The sequence below is a fragment of the Rhinatrema bivittatum genome, chromosome 1 (genome assembly GCF_901001135.1).
Source record: "Rhinatrema bivittatum chromosome 1, aRhiBiv1.1, whole genome shotgun sequence".
Classification (NCBI taxonomy): Eukaryota; Metazoa; Chordata; class Amphibia; order Gymnophiona; family Rhinatrematidae; genus Rhinatrema; species Rhinatrema bivittatum.
In genome coordinates this window covers 154,737,202-154,755,831 of record NC_042615.1, presented here as the reverse complement: position 1 = coordinate 154,755,831, position 18,630 = coordinate 154,737,202, and the positions used below count along the sequence as shown (strand labels likewise).

Sequence of the window (18,630 nt, the reverse complement as noted above, 5' to 3'; positions counted from 1 at the left end):
TTGATGCTACGGTGCCAAAGGGTTAAGGAACTTTCGCCATTTTTTCATCATTTTTCCATTAATATAGCATTGTTGTGGATGAAATTTCAACAGCACAATAAAGATATTCCTGTGACTTTTTCATAGGTTCTTGATAGCATTTTACGAATATTTTGGTTGCACTGGTTACTCCTTTGAAAAGAGATATGCTTGTGGAGTTACATTTTGATTTGTTTGAGGGGGTTTTTTAAAAAATTATTTTCCTTTTTAATTGTGTTTTGTTTTTTGGGTTTTTTTTAGTGTATATCTTTTTTGTTTTTGTTTTGTAATTTTGTCTTTAATAGAATGTTTAAATAAAAAGGTTTTTGTATTTAAATATGATTATATATAGGTAAATTCTATTTGATTTTATATGTGTAACCTACCTCATTGCATTGTGATATATTGTTTGTTGGTAGTATGGTCTTTAGCTAATTTGTGTATTTTTAAACATTTTCTACACCTTGTGTAGGCTTTTAATCCTTTCAGCTACTCCTTTGTTTCCAAGTTCTTCATTTTGTCAGTGTTCCTCTTTAAAGTTTAAATGCTACTGCATTGGTTTTATTTATTATTCTTCCTCCATTGATTAGGTTGAATTTGATTGCATTATGATCACTATTGCCAATCAGCTCTATGCCCATTACACCTTGCATCAACCAGTCAAGTGTCCTACTGAGAACTAGATGTAAAGTAGCTCCAAGACCCGCAGTTCCATGAAGCATTTATTTTATGTCCATTAGAAACTTTACCTCCCTAGCAAGTCCTCATGAGAAATTCACTAAATTGATATTAGGGTAATTAAAATTTCCTATCATTATTGTGTTTCTACTTTTAATAGCCTGTCTAATTTCTGGTAGCATTTCATAGTCTGTTTCATCATCCTGGTTAGGGGGATGATAGTATACTCACTGCTATACTCTTCCCCAATCAAACATGAAATTTCTATCCATAGAGATTCTGGAGTGTAGTTTATTTTCTGTAGGACTTATATCCTACTTGACTCAATGCTACTTTAACATATAGTGCCACCCCACCACCAGTTCAATCTACTTTGTCATTTCGATATATTTTGTATTCTGCTATCAGTGTCCCACTGATTAGTTCTTTCAGTCAGGTCACTGACAGGGCCAGTTTACTAAAGAAGTATTAAAATTAATATCCATACTAAAACTTATAGCCTATGTCAATTTAATGTTCCATGTACAAAGCTCCCTGATATTGAAACAAAATGTGCTCTTTAGCTGATCTGCTGGTGTATTAAATGTTAATGCCTCACATATGCTAAATAGGTATATAGTAAGCTAATGACCTCATCACTCTATTTACAAAGGGCCCAGAAGCAGAAGCTAATTTTAAAGCATTTTTTAGTGCTTTAAATTTAACTTCTGTTCAGGATCGAAGTAACCTGCTAATGCCCCGATGCAACAACTAGCAGTTTACTAGAGTGTGAGTCATAACTTCAATATTCCCAGAAGTCTCCCGTCCCACCTATCTGATCAAAACAAATGTACTCCCCCTCCTGATTGCACTCTTCTGATAACCACAGACAGCCTTCCTACCTATCTAGTGAAAACACAGTCCCCTCCACCCCGATCCCCTCTCTGACTTCTTCACAGTAAATAGTGCCTCCATCTGATCACAATAAACAGACTCCCAGGACTCTTGATCTCCTCTCCCACCCAATACAAAATAAATAACCCTGTCTTCCTGACCCCGTCTTCCCTTCCACCCATCCCTAAAAGCCCTCAGGCATTTTCAGTGCTGAGCCAGCCAGCAGGAGAAACCAGCCTTATCTTCTACCAAATTGGCATCCAGCAGTGCTCTAGATTCACTTACCAGGGGCCTTGGATTACATTTGCTTATGCCAGTTTCATCACCCTTATTTTTAATGCACATTTTATATCATGGTTAAGTAATCAAAAACATGCATAAGATGCACCAGTTTCAAAGCAACTTAAGCATGTATGATTTGCTTTGAAAATTATCCCATCAAAACTACTCATATACAACTTTTTTGGGAAATGTTATGTGCATTTTGGTTAATCCAAATGTATGCATGTAAATCCAAACCCCCTCCCCAACTCTGCACCCAGAAATGCTTCTGCTCAATCCAGGTAAACGTACATACAGGACATACACATGTAAGTTTACCTGCATATCTGGTGGGCAATTTTGTAGTAAGCCATTATTCCGGGTAAAGCACTGTTAGTTCTTGTGGATTTAAATGAAGAGCAAACAATCTCAACTTGTATATCAAGGCACTCTTATTTGCCTATTTTAACAGTATTCTTTGAAGACACCATGACTATTGGTCATCTTCCATTATCCTGTTTAAGAAACTGTTCTATCTTATCTATCTATTTATTTATTTAAAAGCACTTATTACCCGCCCTTCCTACTTTCAGAGCTGGGTACAATATGAACATTTACCCATGCAAGTCGGCTTTTGAACATATCTTTTTAAATTATTAGCACCAGCAGCCAGGTTCCGTTTTGGCTAAGGTGGAGGCCATACCATCAGAATAGGCTTTCCTGTACCATTGTCTGCTGTATGCATTTGGACTCCAGAGCTCAGCCTGTCTCTGAGCGAATGACTGATCAAGAACATGTTTCAGGGAGGGGCAAACCAGTGTTCATGTGTTGCAATCATTATGGTTTGATCAATTTGCACACATCACATCTCCTCCCATCACCCTGATTGCTGTTTCTTGGGGTTCTGCTAGTCATAATTCAGGACAAAGGCATACTTTTTAAATCCAAAAAGAGCCCTTGGGAAAATATAAAAATTTGGTAACTCATGTAAACATTGAGTAAATGGTATCCAAAAACAGAATGAAGAAAGCAAAATGATTAAATACAAATGTGAAGAGCTGGTGAATGTTGTTGATGCCTTGTTTGACCTGCAATTAGAGGTAATCTGTTAGGTTGTTCATAGATGTCTAATTCCATTTCTTCATGCTCAGCTAAACCTGTCCCTTTTATAAAGAAAATAATTTTCTGGTTAAGAATGCTTTCCTTTTGAGTATGTGATCTTATTTTAACTATGAAAATGTCGGATTTAATGTATCCCTCTCCCCACCTACCATTCAAAGTTTGATTTATTTTCTTTCCAGGAAATCCTGCAAGTTAAGACTCCTGAGGATTTAGAAGTTTTTATGTTAAAGCATGGAGAGAACATCATTGACACACTGGGGGCTGAGGTAGACAGACTTGAGAAAGAGCTAAAGGTGAGTTTCCATTGACACCTCTGCTGATTTTCTAGAAGAAAATTTGTGTGTCCTGAGTTGAAGTTATTGCCACATAATAGAAACTCAAAATATCTTTTGATGTCTGTCTTTGACTTACATTTATTTATTTATTATTTATTTTTAGTTTTTTATATACCGATCTTCTTACATTATATGCAAATCAAATCGGTTTACAGAGAACAATTAAAAAAACTTGCTTGAATGCAATTACATATAACGAAAAACTTATTAAATAACAGATAAATAGAAGAAAAATATATGACACAAACAATGTCTAAACATGGTATTATAAAACATTACAATTTAAACATTACAATTTAAACATCAAGCTCTGTTCATGTCCCATCTTGTCTATTGCAATAGTCTTCCATTTGGACCACCTGATTTTGCTGTTCACCCCCTCCAGGTTCTTTAAAACTCCAATGCTCACCTCTTGTATCAACTGCCACTACACTCTCATGCTTCTCCTCTACCCTTGGCATTACATCAACTCCCTGTTAAATTATGTTGTCTCTTCATAATTCTTGCCCTGACTTAAAAATGTATTCATGATTGGGCTTCCCTCTATTTGTCTTACTTTCTTTCATTGTACTCCCCCTCCTGCATGCAGCCTCCAATTCTCTTACCGTACACTGTTGTCTATCTTCTGTATCAGTCAGGCACCCTCTTGGTACTATGTCTTGTTGCTCTTTGTCCTCTCTCTATGGCAGGGGTGGCCAACTGTCATATGTCAAGAGCCACAAAACCAGAATTCAGATATTAGGTGCCCTAGGTAAACCACCTGCTTTGCGCCCCCACCCCCATATACACCTGGTCCAGGCCTAGTTCCAGCCCTGACTTCATTCACTCAGACAGACCCCCCTCTCTTGCACACACTTAGGGGTAGATTTTATAATGTGTGCACGCACACATGGGCGCACCGATTATACAACATGCGCACACCAGCGCACACGTATTAAAATTGGGTGGCCATGTGCAGGTGGCGCATGCAAGGGGGGGAGGAGCTTCGCAATTGGGCCTTCCCCAGTTCCCTATGCCCCTACCTAAACTCCCTCCCTCTTTCCCTCTCCCCACCTCCTAAACCCTACCTGTCTTTTTTTATTTTTTTTGTTTTATAACTTACTTCAGGTCCCCAGGCTGAAGTAAGTTGCATGCGCCAGCCAGCTACCAGTGCGCGAGTCTTCCGGACAACGATAAATGGCACTGTCCGAGTCCGCCCCTGCCTCGCCCCTCTCCACCCAGAACAGGCTTCCCTGGCCCGCCCCTTTGAAGAAGCCCGGCACTTGTGCACGTACCGGGGTTTACCTGCATGGCTGGGCACCTTGAAAATTCACCCAGCACACGCAAGGCCCGGCCACGCAAGTAAAGCCCGGGATTTATGTGCGTAGGGCTTTTAAAATCTGCCCATTAGGTTCCTTGTCTCATTCACACATGCACCCTTATACAGGCTCCCTCCATCTCTCTCACTAGCACCATTGCTGTCTCATACACACACACCTACACCTCGTGGCCTACCAAGTCTCTGCTTCTCTCGGCCGTGAGTGAGATGGGCTCCACTTGCGGCCCTACATGGCTGCACTTTGCTGCCCTCTAATGACTGGCGCCCTAGGCAACAGCCTAGTTCACCTATTGGGATGCACCGGCGCTAGCCAGACCTTTCATGAGCAGGTGAGAGATGAACCCCCCCATACACACACACACACACACACACACACACACACGTGCACAAAAGAAAAGGCCAAATCTCTCTCAGACACACAGATACACACACACTTTCTAACAGAAAAACACATACACTCAGAAACACAGACATACTAGTGCACACTCTCAGAACAATTCAGACACACACTCACTCTCTCTGACACAGACAAATACTCTTTACTCATGTGCTTATGTAAGGCCTGATTAAAAAAGCATTTACTCTCTTAAAATTGGGTTGTACATCTGTCCATGCACTTTACCTGTGCAAGTGGGCTTTAAAAAATTATTACGATAGTATGCTACATGTACATGTATAACTCCTTTTAAAATTACCTCTTTAGTGAGTGCCCCCCACCCACCCACCCGAGTAAAATTCTTTCTTGCTGTGGGCCATTCCACAGCTTGCAACAGCCCCTTCCCTTTCCCATTCTCATCCCTTCTTGGCACCCACACTCTCCAACAGACTCGCTGATGCCTTAGCCAGTGCATAAAGCTCATGAAATGCCAGTTAGCCACCCCCGTGCTAGCAGAATATCTCACACATACAGAACACAGACAGACCCTCACCAATCACAGAAAAAAAAATAACCATAAAGCAAAAATAGAAAAGTACCCACAAAAACTAAACTGGAAGCTGCAACAACCCCAACTGCAGTGGAACAATGGAAAAAAGAACCACCACCATTTTTCATAAAATACCAAATAAAATCAAAAAAATATAAAACATCATTCATAATAGTAAAACTATATTAATAAAAAGAATAAAGATTTCCATAAAACTGACGAATAGACTGTTTCCTCTGTCTCCTGCACGCTGCAGTCCTCCCCATTCTGAGCAGCCAGCTCATGGTGAAAGGGTAAATTTACAACTTCTGTCCCAGAAATGGCTCCTGAGAAGGGGGAAGATCACATTGTGGACAGAGCTGCCTGCTAAATCCACATCCTTCCCCACCCCACCCCACTGAAATGATGGCTGAAAAAGTCGGGCTGCACTGCTGCAGAACCCATTGTGGCGGCTGAAGAAGTCCAAGCTGCCATAGAGCTCCTCCCGCGGTGGCTAAAATCGAGGTCCAGCTGTGCCACCATGGAACCGATCCCATGACAGTCAAAGAAGCAATCTAAGCTGCCATGGAGCCATCTCATGGCAGCTTATGAGGAGGACATGACAGGCCGCCTTGGAAGAGGGAAGAGTAGGCTACTGCAGAGCCTATCCTGCAGCAGCCAAACATGAGGCCCTGATACCATGCATGCCTGCCTGCCTGCCTGTGTGTAATTTTGTTATGCTGTACATTTTGTGAGCCTTCCCCTTTAGATTTAATAAGCTGCAGCTGCCACAAGGAAATCAGCATAAAGCTGATCTTTGGGGAAAATACAGCAGCTGTTATTGTGTTTACCACAAAAAGATTTATCACTATATTACTCAAAGTAGGGAACTCTAAAAAAATTGTTATATTCCTTTAAAATGGAAAAGTACAGCAAAACCATGAATGGAAGATTCTCATCTCTGAATGGACACTAATCTAACTAGATAAATGAGCCCTGACCAACGTGCCACAAATGCGCAGTAGAGAGCAGCTCTACCGCGCATGTGCGGCACAGAGAACTCTGAGCAACAGAGGGGAGGAGGAAAGGGCAGGGAGCTGCCGCTCCGATATGTTCCTCTACTGCCGGGGGGGGAAGTAGGGAGGGACTGTCACGCACAGGGACAGGAGGAGGAAAGAAGAGTCGCTGAGCAAATGCAGTAGAGACCAATGTGCTGCGAAGGGGCCTTACTCCTTACCTCCAGCTGAACAGATTAGAAGCAGCTGCAGCAGGAGCACAGCCAAACGGAGAAGATCTGAGTCAGCCTGCCCCCGCCCCCTGAGTCCTGCAGATAAGGAGAAGCCAAGTAAACATTCAGCAACTGCAGGAGGGGGAGGGGGGGGAGCAGTGCAGTCAAACCGCGGGGGGGGGGGGCTCTCAGCCACCAAGGGAAGAGTTTACATGGGCATCCCTCCATCCCCCGCAAAGCAGAGCAACAAAAGTGAAAGCCAGAGCCGTACTCCCTGCTCCCTCTCAAGTCCATAAGCGGATTTCTTAAAGGCACAGGTCTCCCAGAAAGAGAGCAAAGCAAGCCTTTACTTTGATGCAGCTCCAGCACTGCTCTCTGCATCAATGGCGGTGGGGGGGGGGGGGGGGGGGAAAGAAAATTTGAAACAAAAAGTTTCCAATAAGGGCCAAGAGTAACAGATAGACTGCTGTGCCACAAGGGAAGGAGTGAGAGCATAGGAAGGAGGACGGGGAGGGACGGGAGGGGATGAGGAGTGGGAGGGGAGGGGGATGGAGAGGGGGGGAGTGACGGAGGAGGGGAGGGTGGGAGTGGGGGGGAGCGGGAGATGAGGGGAATGGGGAGGGGGGAGTGAGGGAGAGGGAAGGAAGGGGGTGGAAGGGCAGGGAGAGGGGAGGGAGGCAGTGGGGAAGAAAGAGGGTGAATAAGACTGAGGGAAAGGAGTTTGAGGGGGGCAGGGGAAGGAAGGGGGAGGTGGGTGGAGGAAGAGGGGTGAGTGACCAGGGGAAGGAGGATGAGTGACCAAGGTGAATGAGAGAGGGGAAGGGGGAGTGAGGGAGAAGAAATGAGGAAGAGTGCCGTTTCCGAAAACCAAACCGAAAAAAAAAAGTTTTAATGTAGCTCGTTGTTACGGGGCTTAACGGCTTGTATTACATAGATTACATGTAAGCTAGATTTAGGGTAGCAAATAATGAGAGAAAACCTAAATAACAATAATGAAATTGAAGAGTGCAGGTTGAATTTTCTAAATACAGTCCTGTAAAAACAGGAGTAACATACTACATTTCTTTAGAATTTCTTGAAAATCTGTAAAGATGAAGTTTGTTACCCACTAAAGATAATTTACTCTAAGTAGGGCTCATGGTTTTGTTTTAAAATACTAAAGATAATTCCATCTACGTGCTACACATCATATTAAAAAGAAATTGTTATTTATATGGTACCCTTAACCAGGGCACCTAATAATATACAATAAGTTTTACTCAAAATTAAGAAGCCTACTTTCCAGGATATGCACTCTACACACTTGCCGGGATCCAAAAAAAACCACACTCTTATCAACGTCCTCATGTCCCCACAACATGTTCTGAAACTTTGTTGTAGATAGGACACCAAACAAAAAGGTTATTTGACATATGCACACCAATGCACACAGTGTGATCTCAGAAGCCTGCCTTTCTTTTGGAAAGTAGGCTAATAAACAGAATAGATTACTAGAAGCGAGGAAGTTGACTGCATAAGCTACATGAAAAAATGAAATTTGAATTTTAAAGTCAATGAAGGCGAATCCTGAATATCAGAAGGTAGCTTATTCCATAGATCAAGAGAGGCCAACCAGTGTCTCACAAGCTGCATGTGGCTTTTTAGTGCACAAACTGCAGCTCATGAGAGAAATCCAGTCTGTAGGAAAAATTCTCCTCCCAAGGAAATAACCTTTTGACTTATCTGCATGCAAAAATAATTTCTGCCTACTCTGTGTGAATTTATACATATAAAGTCTATTCCTAAACTGAAAAAAATAAGTCTTAGTAAAGAGTTTTCCCTCTGTAGATTTTTGTTCAGGAAGCCTGTCAGGTCTAGGCTATCCATTGATATCTAGCCCAATCATTGTTCCTAGCTTGACTCATCATTTGCTTCCCATAAGATAAATAAAATATTCTATTCAGTGGAAACAGAGCTTCCAAAGGGATTTTGAGAATATCTGTCATATACTTTTTAAACATATTCATTAGAGTAATGGCAACTGTCTGAGGAAAATTCAGAGCTCTCTGGTTAAGGTGATGTGATTTATTTTCCACAAGCTCTAATTTGTATTGAATAGCCACAATATCCTGAATTATGGCCAGATTTGTCTATTGGGTTGAAACTACTTGAGCTTCCAAAATCTCAGTTTTCCTGCTGTGCTCCATGACATTGCATTCCAACCTGGGAACATACTCTATCAGAGTTCCAGTAGATATGTCTGTACTTTCCAGTCTCCTAGATATTTTCTTTACCAAGGTGACAATAGTCCTCCAAATTAACTCCAAAATGATGGTGTCTGAGTTCCCCCAGGCAACTGCTCCAAGTATCTGGGGGGGGAGGTTGTTTTTCTCCTAGGACAAGCAGGATGGTAGTCCTCACAAGAAGGTGACATCATCAGATGGAGCCTGGCCCGGAAAACTGAGCGTGCCCAGCATGCCACTATCCACGTGTCCATGTGGGGGTCCCTCTTCAGTCTCTGTTTTTCCACAGACTATCATCTTGCGGATGTGGAACTCGTGCTGTTTTTTCTTGGAAAACTGCTACATTTGAGTTCTTCTCGATCTTTTTCCTGCGCCAGGTCCCTCGACATCGCCTCAGCCTTAATTAGTGGGCATTGCAGTGAGTTTTATGCTCTTTGTGGTCGATCCCCAACTCTGCCGTCCCCCGGCGACCACTGACCATCGACCACTCTTCAGTTGTTTTTTGACATGACGTCGTTGAGCTTTCACCAAGCCCCCAGTGCTCTACGATGTCCATTACAGACCCCCACAAAGTCTGGGTTCTATAATTGGGGGAATCGCACAACGTCAGGGGATGCCCCTCTGTGCCCAGATGACCCCCCCAAGGGTCACCACGCACGCTTAGATAAGATGAAGAAGCTGTTTGGCCCCCAGGAAGTTTGGTCCTTCGACCTCGACGTCGGGGGGGTATTAATGGCAAGAGTGCCCACAGCGGGCATTGGAGCCTGCAGCATGGCCTGGCTCCGAGCCTCCAACTTCCGTCCAAAAGTTCAAGAGCGCATTGCGGACTTGCCCTGTACCAGAGAGAATCTTTTTGAAGATAAGACTAAGGAGGCAGTAGCACAGCTGAAGGATCATCATGAGACCCTCCAGCACCTCGGACCCACAGTCATCAGGCAAGAAGCTCTCATGGCAAGGGCTAAGGCGCCCTTTTTACCAGCCACACAGGTACTACCCGCAGGCAACCAGGGAGAGGTCTCAGCGGGTTGGCCGCAGGGTTCACCCGAGGCAGCAATGAGCCTCTAAGACTCAGCCGGTGCCCCAGCAAAGCTCCGCCACAGGGTTTTGACTGGCTGGGAGGGAGTGTAAGACAGCCACCTGTGCCCTCTACAGGGGGCGGAGGTCAGCTGCGGTTCTTTGCAGACCGTTGTCAGTCCGCCACTATAGAAGATATTTATTGATTTAAAAAAAAAACAAAACTTTGAAAATCATTAAAAAAATATATATATTTTTCAGGTTATGTGGTAGAAGCCAAAGATTTCTGGATCTTCTGATCATCAGTTGCTTAATATGTCAAATTATTTACCTACTGCTCAGCACTCGTGTATGTATAGTTCTGTTCACAAAGGTTAATATGTGCTTTACATGTTATACTTTTTTTTCGTTTGTTACAGCAACGGAATCCTGATGTACGGCATGTGGACTTGGAGATATTGTAGCTGTGGCATCCAGAAAATGAAGAAATCCATTGTGTTGGCTTTTTTTTTATCCAGTGATAGAACTGCTAGAAAACCTTTAGCCAACATCATCAGCCTCTCCTCATCTACCCATGCTTTCAAGCACATTCTATAAACTGCCTGAATTATCAAGTAGTTCATTTGTGTTTGGAACAGATTTAGTTTCCAGAACAACATTTGAAGAGCTAGTAGCTCTAAGATTATAAGATGATTTACTTGTGAACTGATGAAAGTGGTATTTATTTGAAGTACTGCCTCTTTGAAATTAAGTTATTCAGTTTAAAGCATTTCTACAATTCAGAAGTCAGTTGTGAAATGAGATGTTTGGGCTCTGTGTGTCCTTGCTCTGACTTTTCAAGTCATAAATTGTTCAGTCTAAAAGTTAAAATCACTTTTTTTTTGTACCATCATGCTTGATCATTGCAAACTGATTATGAAACTCCGTTATAATTCGCCCAGGTAGTGGACAGGTAATCTGATGATATTAGCAGGGAGAACAAGTTGAATAATTTGTGTTCACTGACTGATAACTGATCATTTTTTAAGTGATTCTAACTTGAAAACTTAGCAGATGTGACCTGGGAGTCATGGGACTGCCACATATGAAATCTAATCAGTTCATTTTTATGGAGCTGCTTCTGCAGTGCAAAGAAGCTATTGGAAAAATTTTTTTATTATCATTTTTACCAGTGAATTTTCTTTGTAAATATAGACAAACAGTTCGGTTTTTTGCTTTCATTTTTGCTTTTTTTTTTTTTTGCTTTTAATTCTGTCTTATTAACAAGATGGTGATGAAAATACTAGTCCAGCTTTCACTCCATTAGAACTTTTTTGTGGGCTGTAATTAGTGCATGTGCCTACTTCTCGATATACAATTGATGGCTCTTGCCAAAGAGGAATCACTCCAGACAGTGACTTTGTCCTTACGTTTTGATGTCATGACTTGAAAACTTGCTTGCCAGTATGTAGGTGGTCCTTGATCTCACTTTAAAGGATCAAATCAATGCTTCTCTAGTGTAACGTCTTGAATATGTTAATCTGCTGTGCAGGATATGGAAGTGTCAACCTACTATCATGTTTCCCTCTGGCAAAATTCCAGTTGATTTAGGATTTCTTTCTTTTTCTGATTAATGTGGTTGCTTTAATTTATTAGTATTAGAAAATCTGAGAATTGCTAATTAAAGTTAGTTTATACTTTATTTGGAATACTCTGATCTAGTCTTTTCCTAAACAGCCTTTTAAAAGGGCAGCATGAAGTGTTCGTTGTCATACAGGTAATGGCGTATTTTTTACAGAATTTGTTATAATATCCACAAAGAGAAAGAAATATAATTTTAGAACTAGAGCAGGAATATATTTTTAATTTATTAACATTAGACACTCTGTGAATCTAAATTGTAGACAGGTTCATATTTGTGGAAGATTTCTTGATTTAGGAAGTAAATTTATTCTACTAAAATTTGTTTTTGACTGTCAGTTATCCTCAGCTAGAATTTATTGGCATATGGGATTCTAATTTTCTTATAAGACTGTTGGTTAAAGTAAGGCTTAACATGACAGACAAGCAAATCACATCTTTTGAAGAAGACAACCTTGTCAACAAGCAAAAGTATTATGTGAGTGAGTTAGTTGGATAAATTAACTGATATTCAGAGTTTAGCTCGATAATATATGTTTATTCTGGCTAATTAGCCAAGCCATACAATGGCTGAAAATAGACTTCTTATCTTTAAAGCAAAGGCGTTCTCACAGAGGGCCTTGTTTGCCTACCAGGGGCAGACTCAAGCAATCCTAATACTTTATTCCTGACTCAGAGTGTGGCCATTCTTAGGGTTATGGTTTTATATTTAGGACTGGTCTGAACAGTAGGAGGCTACAGGTCTCTCTAGACCGCTGTTCTCCCACAGGAAAGTAAGTTTTCCACCAGAGGAACTCTCCTTCTTAGACTTTATCAAGGAAATGCCTGAGACTGTTTTCATTTTTAGTTTAAAAAAAAAAAAAGAAATTAAGCCCCAGGCACACAATGGACAATCCTCTACTTTCTGAATCCCTCGAAGATGTTGTGGCAGTACTTGTTCCATGACATCCTTAAGGATGTAGTAGAAGCATCTCTCTGTTCCTTCAGTCAATAAGTACATGGATTTAATGTATCATAGGACCTCAATGTGGTATTGACCCAGTGTATGAAAAGCTCCCTTTGAGCCATTGGACTACCAAAAGCTAAAGTATCTTCTGTGGAAGTTAGATTTTGCTGGTGTCTACTTTGGCATGCAGAGTCGGTGAATTCCAAGCCCTAGTGACTTATCGGCCACACATGAAGATTTTCCAATATAGGGTGATTTTGCATACACATTCTAAGTTCTTTCCTGAGGCAGGGTCAGATATCCACCTTAATCAATTGCCCTTCCAATATTTTTCCCTAAGTCACATGTCCACAAATGTGAACAGTCCTTGCATAGTTTGAATTACAAAAGAGCCTTAGTTTTCTATCTGGAATGAAATGAAGCCTTTAGAAAATTCACCAGGTTTGTTTTCTTTAACATAAGTATGTAAGAAATGCCGTACTAGAATAGACCAAAAGTCCTGCAAGTCCAGTATCATATTTCCAACAGTAGTCAATCCAGGTCACAAGTACCCAACAGGTTACCACAGAATAGATAAAACCACGATATAACATACTGGGTCAGACCAAGGGTCCATCAAGCCCAGTATCCTGTCTCAGCGCCCAGTCCAAGTCACAAGTACCTGGCAAGTACCCAAACATTAAACAGATCACATGTTACTAATGCCAGCAACAATCAGTGGCTATTCCCTATTGATTAATAGCAGTTTATGGTCTTCTCTGGGAACTTATCGAAGCCTTTTTAAACCCACTTACACTAACTGCCTTAGCCACATCCTCTGGCAACCAGTTCCAGAGCTTAATTGTGTGTTGAGTGAAAAATAATTTTCTCCAATTTATTTTAAATGTTACTTGCTAACTTCATGGAGTGCCCCCTAGTCCTTGTATTATCTGAAAGAGTAAATAACAATTTTACATTTACCCATTCAGGTCCTTTCATGATTTTGTAGATCTCTATCCTATCTACCCCCAGTCTTCTCTTCTCCAAGCTGAAAAGCCTTAACCTCTTTAGCCTTTCCTCAGAGGAGAGCCATTCCATACCTTTTATCATTTTGATCTCTCTTCTCTGTACTTTCTCCAGTGTTACTATATGTTTTTGAGATGTGGCGACCAGAATTACACACAGTATTCAAGATGTGGTCTAATCATGGAGGAATCCAGAGTCATTATGACATCCTTCATTTTATTTGCCATTCCCTTCCCAATAATCCCTAACATTCTGTTTGCTTTTTTGATTGACACATCACACTGAGCTGACAATTTCAATTTAATATCAATTATGACACCCAGATCTTTTTCCTGAGTGGTAACTCCTAATATGGAACCTAACATCATGTAACTACAGCAAGGGTTATTTTTCCCTATATGCAACACCTTGCACTTGTCCACATTATATTTCATCTACCATTTGGATGCCCAATCTTCCAGTCTCGCAAGGTCCTTCTGCAATTTATCACAATCAGCTTGTGACTTAACTACTCTGAATAATTTGTCATCTGCAAATTTGATCAGCTTACTCGTTATACCTCTTTTCAGATCATTTATAAATATATTAAAAAGCACTGGTCCAAGCACAGATCCCTGAGGCACTCCACGGTTTACATTTTCCACTTTGAAACAGACCATTTAATCTTATTTCTGTCTTTTAACCATTTTACATTTCATAAAAGGACATCTTCTCCTATCCTATGACTTTTTAGTTTTGTTAGAAGCCTCTCATGAGGGACTTTGTCAAACGCTTCAGAAAATCCAAATATACCATAACTACCGCTTCTTCTTTATCCACGTTTGTTTACCCCTTCAAAAAAATGTAGCAAATTTGTGAGGCAAGACTTCCCTTGGTAAAACCATGCTGGCTATGTCCCATTAAATCATGTTTATCTATACGTTCTTTGATTTTATTCTTTATAATAGTTTCCACGATTTTTTCTGGCACTGAAGTCAGGCTTTACCGGTCTATAGTTTCTCGCATCACCTCTGAAGCCCTTTTTATATATCGAGGCTTCAATGGCCACCTTCCAGTGTTCAGTAGGGGTGTGCATACAATTTTTTTTTCATCCCCATTTTGTTTTCAGGTCTGGGGAGGGCCATTTCGCTCCACTCCCCAGATCGGAAAACTTTTATCGTGCTATTTCGTGAAACAAAACAAAAAAAAAAAACCCCACCCCAACCCTTCAGATTTAATTAATTACAATCCCCCCCCCCCAAAAAAAAACTTGCCTAAAGTCCCTGGTGGTCCAGCGGGGGCCCGGGAGCGATCTCCTGCTCTTGGGCCATCGGCTGCCAGTAAACAAAATCGCGCCGGTGGTCCTTTGCCCTTACCATGTGGCAGGGGCTATCGGTGCCATTGGCCGGCCTCTGTCACATGGTAGGATCAATGGATGGGCCGGCACCATCTTAAAAAATGGCGTGGGCCATCCATTGCTCGCAAACGAATGCAGATCCTTAGTGTTCAGGTACAATGGATGATTTTAATGATAGATTACAGATTACTTGTAAGCTCTGAAATGTTATTTATGAGTCATTTCAGAATCCTGGATGTATACTATCCGGTCCAGTGATTTGCTACTTTTCAGCTTGTTAATCTGACCTATTAAAGCTTCCAGGTTCACTGTGATTTGGGTCAGTTCATCTGAATCATCAACCTTGAAAACCATCTCCAGAACGGATATCTCTCCAACATCCTCCTCGGTAAACACCGAATCAAAGAATTAATTTAGTCTTTCCATAATAACTTTATCTTCCCTAAGTGCTCCTTAGGGAAGAGGGAGAGATAGTATGCAGCCGGCCACATCGTGGTGCTGCGGTGGTGCCGCACACTATCGTCCCCATAGTGACAAGGGAAAAGGTGTAGTTATTTCCTGTGGTGCTGTTGGCAATAATGTGAAAAACATTATCACCTGCAGCGCTGCTGGGACATACGTCCGCCCAAACTCCGCCCACACTCCTCCCCTTCCCTTAATTTGAATAGTACCGCCGCGATGTGGCTGGTATTGCATGTGGTAGCTCGTTAGCGCACGTGATAAAGCCACATCGCAGCTTGATGAATGACCCGGTATGAGGGATAAAGAGGAAAAGTAAAACATTCTGCAAATTTAACATTAATAACTACAGTACCACCTAATTAATGACTTAGCGCTGGAATAGAGGCTGAAGCCATAGCTATTCTACTCTCCAATAATAATTTTAATTGATTGGGCCTATAGAAAAGAAACCAAAGGGTTACTAAGAGCCAGGAGTAACAGAAGTATGAGAGAAATAAAAAAGAAAAAGTGCATAGCTTGCTGGGCAGACTGGATGGGCCGTTTGGTCTTCTTCTGCCGTCATTTCTATGTTTCTAGAAGGGGGGAGTGCGGTGATCAGGAATCATAGTAGTGTTTTCCTCTAGCTGGCCCTGTGTTGTTCCAGTCACATTACCAGCAACAAGGGTCCCTGAACCAGATACCAAAGAACCGAGAATCATCTCAGGAATTGTTTGTTGCTGAGAGGAACTAAGCACAGGGTCCCGTCTTTTACCCATATCAATGATAAAAAATTAAAGGCAACTTAGAGTGCCACGGGAAGCAGCCAAAACAGGAGCCTAAAACCTGTACAAGGAGCGTGTGGCTTCGGCCCTGCAGCGTGCCACCTTCTGAAAGTAAAACCGGTGCCTCCTCCCGACGTCAGGGCAGTGTCACCAGGTGGCAAAAAGACAACTCAAGAAGCCGGCAGATGTCTTAGGCTTGGGCAGCCTTGCAGGAGATCGAGAATCTGTACGTTGGCTTCAGACATATTTAAAAATGTTTATTATGGGTTTTTGCCTCTATGGCCAATTCTTTTCAAATTCTCTTTTAGCCTGTCTTATCAATGTTTTACATTTAACTTGCCAGTGCTTATGCTTTTTCCTATTTTCTTCAAATGGATCCTTCTTCCAGTTTTTGAAGGAAACCTTTTGGATAAAATAGCCTCTTTCATCTCAACTTTTAACCATACCAGCAATTGTTTGTCCTTCATTCCATCTTTCTTAATCCAGTCCTCCTTGCACATAAATAGAAATAAGTAGAGGCTTTCCCAATTCTACTTGACTAATGAAGGTTTCTGGATTTTTCCTCCAGGAACTTTCCAAACTCTCTTTACACCCAACTAAGCTAACTACTTTCATCACATCCTCTGGCAAAATAAATTCCACTGATTTGTTTCAAATGTGCTACTTAATAACTTCATGGAGTGTCCCCTAGTCCTCGTGCTAATTGAAAGAGTAAGTAACTGTTCCCTGTTTACCAGTTTCACCCCACTCAAGTTTGTGTATACCTCTATCATATCTCCTTTCAGCCTTCTCTCTTCCAGGCTGAAGATCCCTAACCTTTGAAGCCTTACCCCATTTATCATTTGTCTCCCTTCTTGTTATCTTTTCCAGCTTCGCTGTATCTTTTTTGAGATGGGGTGACCAGAATTACTTACAATACTGAAGGTGTGGTAGCACAATGGATCAGTACAGAGTCATTATTTTATACTCTGTTTTGTTTTCCATTCCTTTCCTAATACCTAACATTCTGTTTTGCCTTTTTGACCGCTGCTGCTTATTGGGCTAAAGATTTCAAGTACTATCGCCAATGACTCCAAGATCCTTTTCCTGTGTGGTGGCACCTAATATGGAACCCTTCACTGTATTACCTATACATTGGATTATTCTTCCCTATATATATCACTCTATACTTGTCCACATTAAATTGCACGTGCAGTTTAGACACCCAATCCCTCAGTCTCACAAGGTCTTCTTGTAGTTCCCCACAATTGGCTGGTGATCTGAGAATTTGATCACCTCCTCCATCACTTCCTTTTCCAGTCTACCAATAGACCTAGAATAGTTGTGGCCAAATACAGTGACTAATTGGATAGCAGATACCGGTAGCATCTCTCCAGTATGCCTAGGCAGGTCTGACTCCGGACAGGTATGTTGAGGCCAAGAATGGCATAGCCATAGCAGTGTCTCACCCAGTTGAAATAATCTTCGATGGAAGAGATATACAAAGCTGTGATGTGGAGATTTGTCTACATAGTTACATATCATTACTGTTTAGATAGGGATTCCCAACACAAAGGAAGGTTTGGTCAATCTATCTTGCATGGCTTATTTGTGGTTTAGCATTCATCTTCATCCCCATTCTTATTTTTTCAAGTTGCCTAAGAAAATTACAAAATTGTCTGTTGCCAACAAAAACATGGTTTGTATTTTCCCTTTATTTCAAGGCAACCTGTACCTATGGATTCCTATTTGTCCTGAAAGAAAGCAAAACTGCTTACCTGTAACATGTATTCTCCAAAAGACAACAGGATACATAGTCATCACAATCCCACTCACCTCCCCTAAAAGTTGGTTTCTATAAGTTTTGTAGCTTTATACTGAACCAGAAAGGGGCCTCACATGCTCATCACTGATGCATAAACTCCTGCAGATGCTCAGTAGAGCAATTTTAAATGTGTAGAATTTTAAGAAAAGCTGCATCTGGGCTCCATTGTCTGACGTCGTTCTCAGGAAACACCTGTTACAGGTAAGTAATTTTGCTTTCTTTTTCCACCAAGCAGATAAATGTAATTACACAAAATTTATCCAAATAAAAAGAGGCGGAGCAGGGGCACATTTTAGAGCTAATTTTCAAAAGGATGTATATATGTTAAATTGGATTTTCTGTGTATAAATGGGCTTTTGAAAATTACTATGAAATATTACTTTTACATACATAACCCCTTTGAATATTCACTCCATTGAGTGCTGTCTTGCTAGTTATGTGCTTAACTTTATCCAAGTGTATTCAGCAGCAGACTTATTGCGATAAGTCTTACTAAATATCCAGATAAAGTTACACACAACTTTACATGGATAACTTACCTACTTGCCAGCTTGTTTATATCAATACAAAAAAGAAGGTTCTCCTAGAATATATACTATATTTTATAATCAATAATGAAATTTAATTGAATTGTCAACAAAAATTCAGAGGAAAAAATGGCAATTCATATGTACACTACATAAAGGATGTCAATATATAGAGTCAAAAAAGTAATCATAACT

The 18,630-nt window shown here is 41.2% G+C and overlaps 1 protein-coding gene across 1 annotated transcript in view; it reads left to right on the top strand.

Annotated features, from left to right (window-relative positions):
* Window positions 1–11,655, top strand: part of SLC30A9 (solute carrier family 30 member 9) — a 220,582-nt gene extending 208,927 nt beyond the window's left edge. Inside the window, exons 17-18 of the mRNA XM_029588688.1 lie at window positions 3,132–3,245; window positions 10,394–11,655. Of these exons, the coding sequence (XP_029444548.1) occupies window positions 3,132–3,245; window positions 10,394–10,438 (159 nt within the window). The 3' untranslated portion in view covers window positions 10,439–11,655. The remainder of the gene's footprint in view (window positions 1–3,131; window positions 3,246–10,393) is intronic.
* Window positions 11,656–18,630: the final 6,975 nt, after the last annotated feature.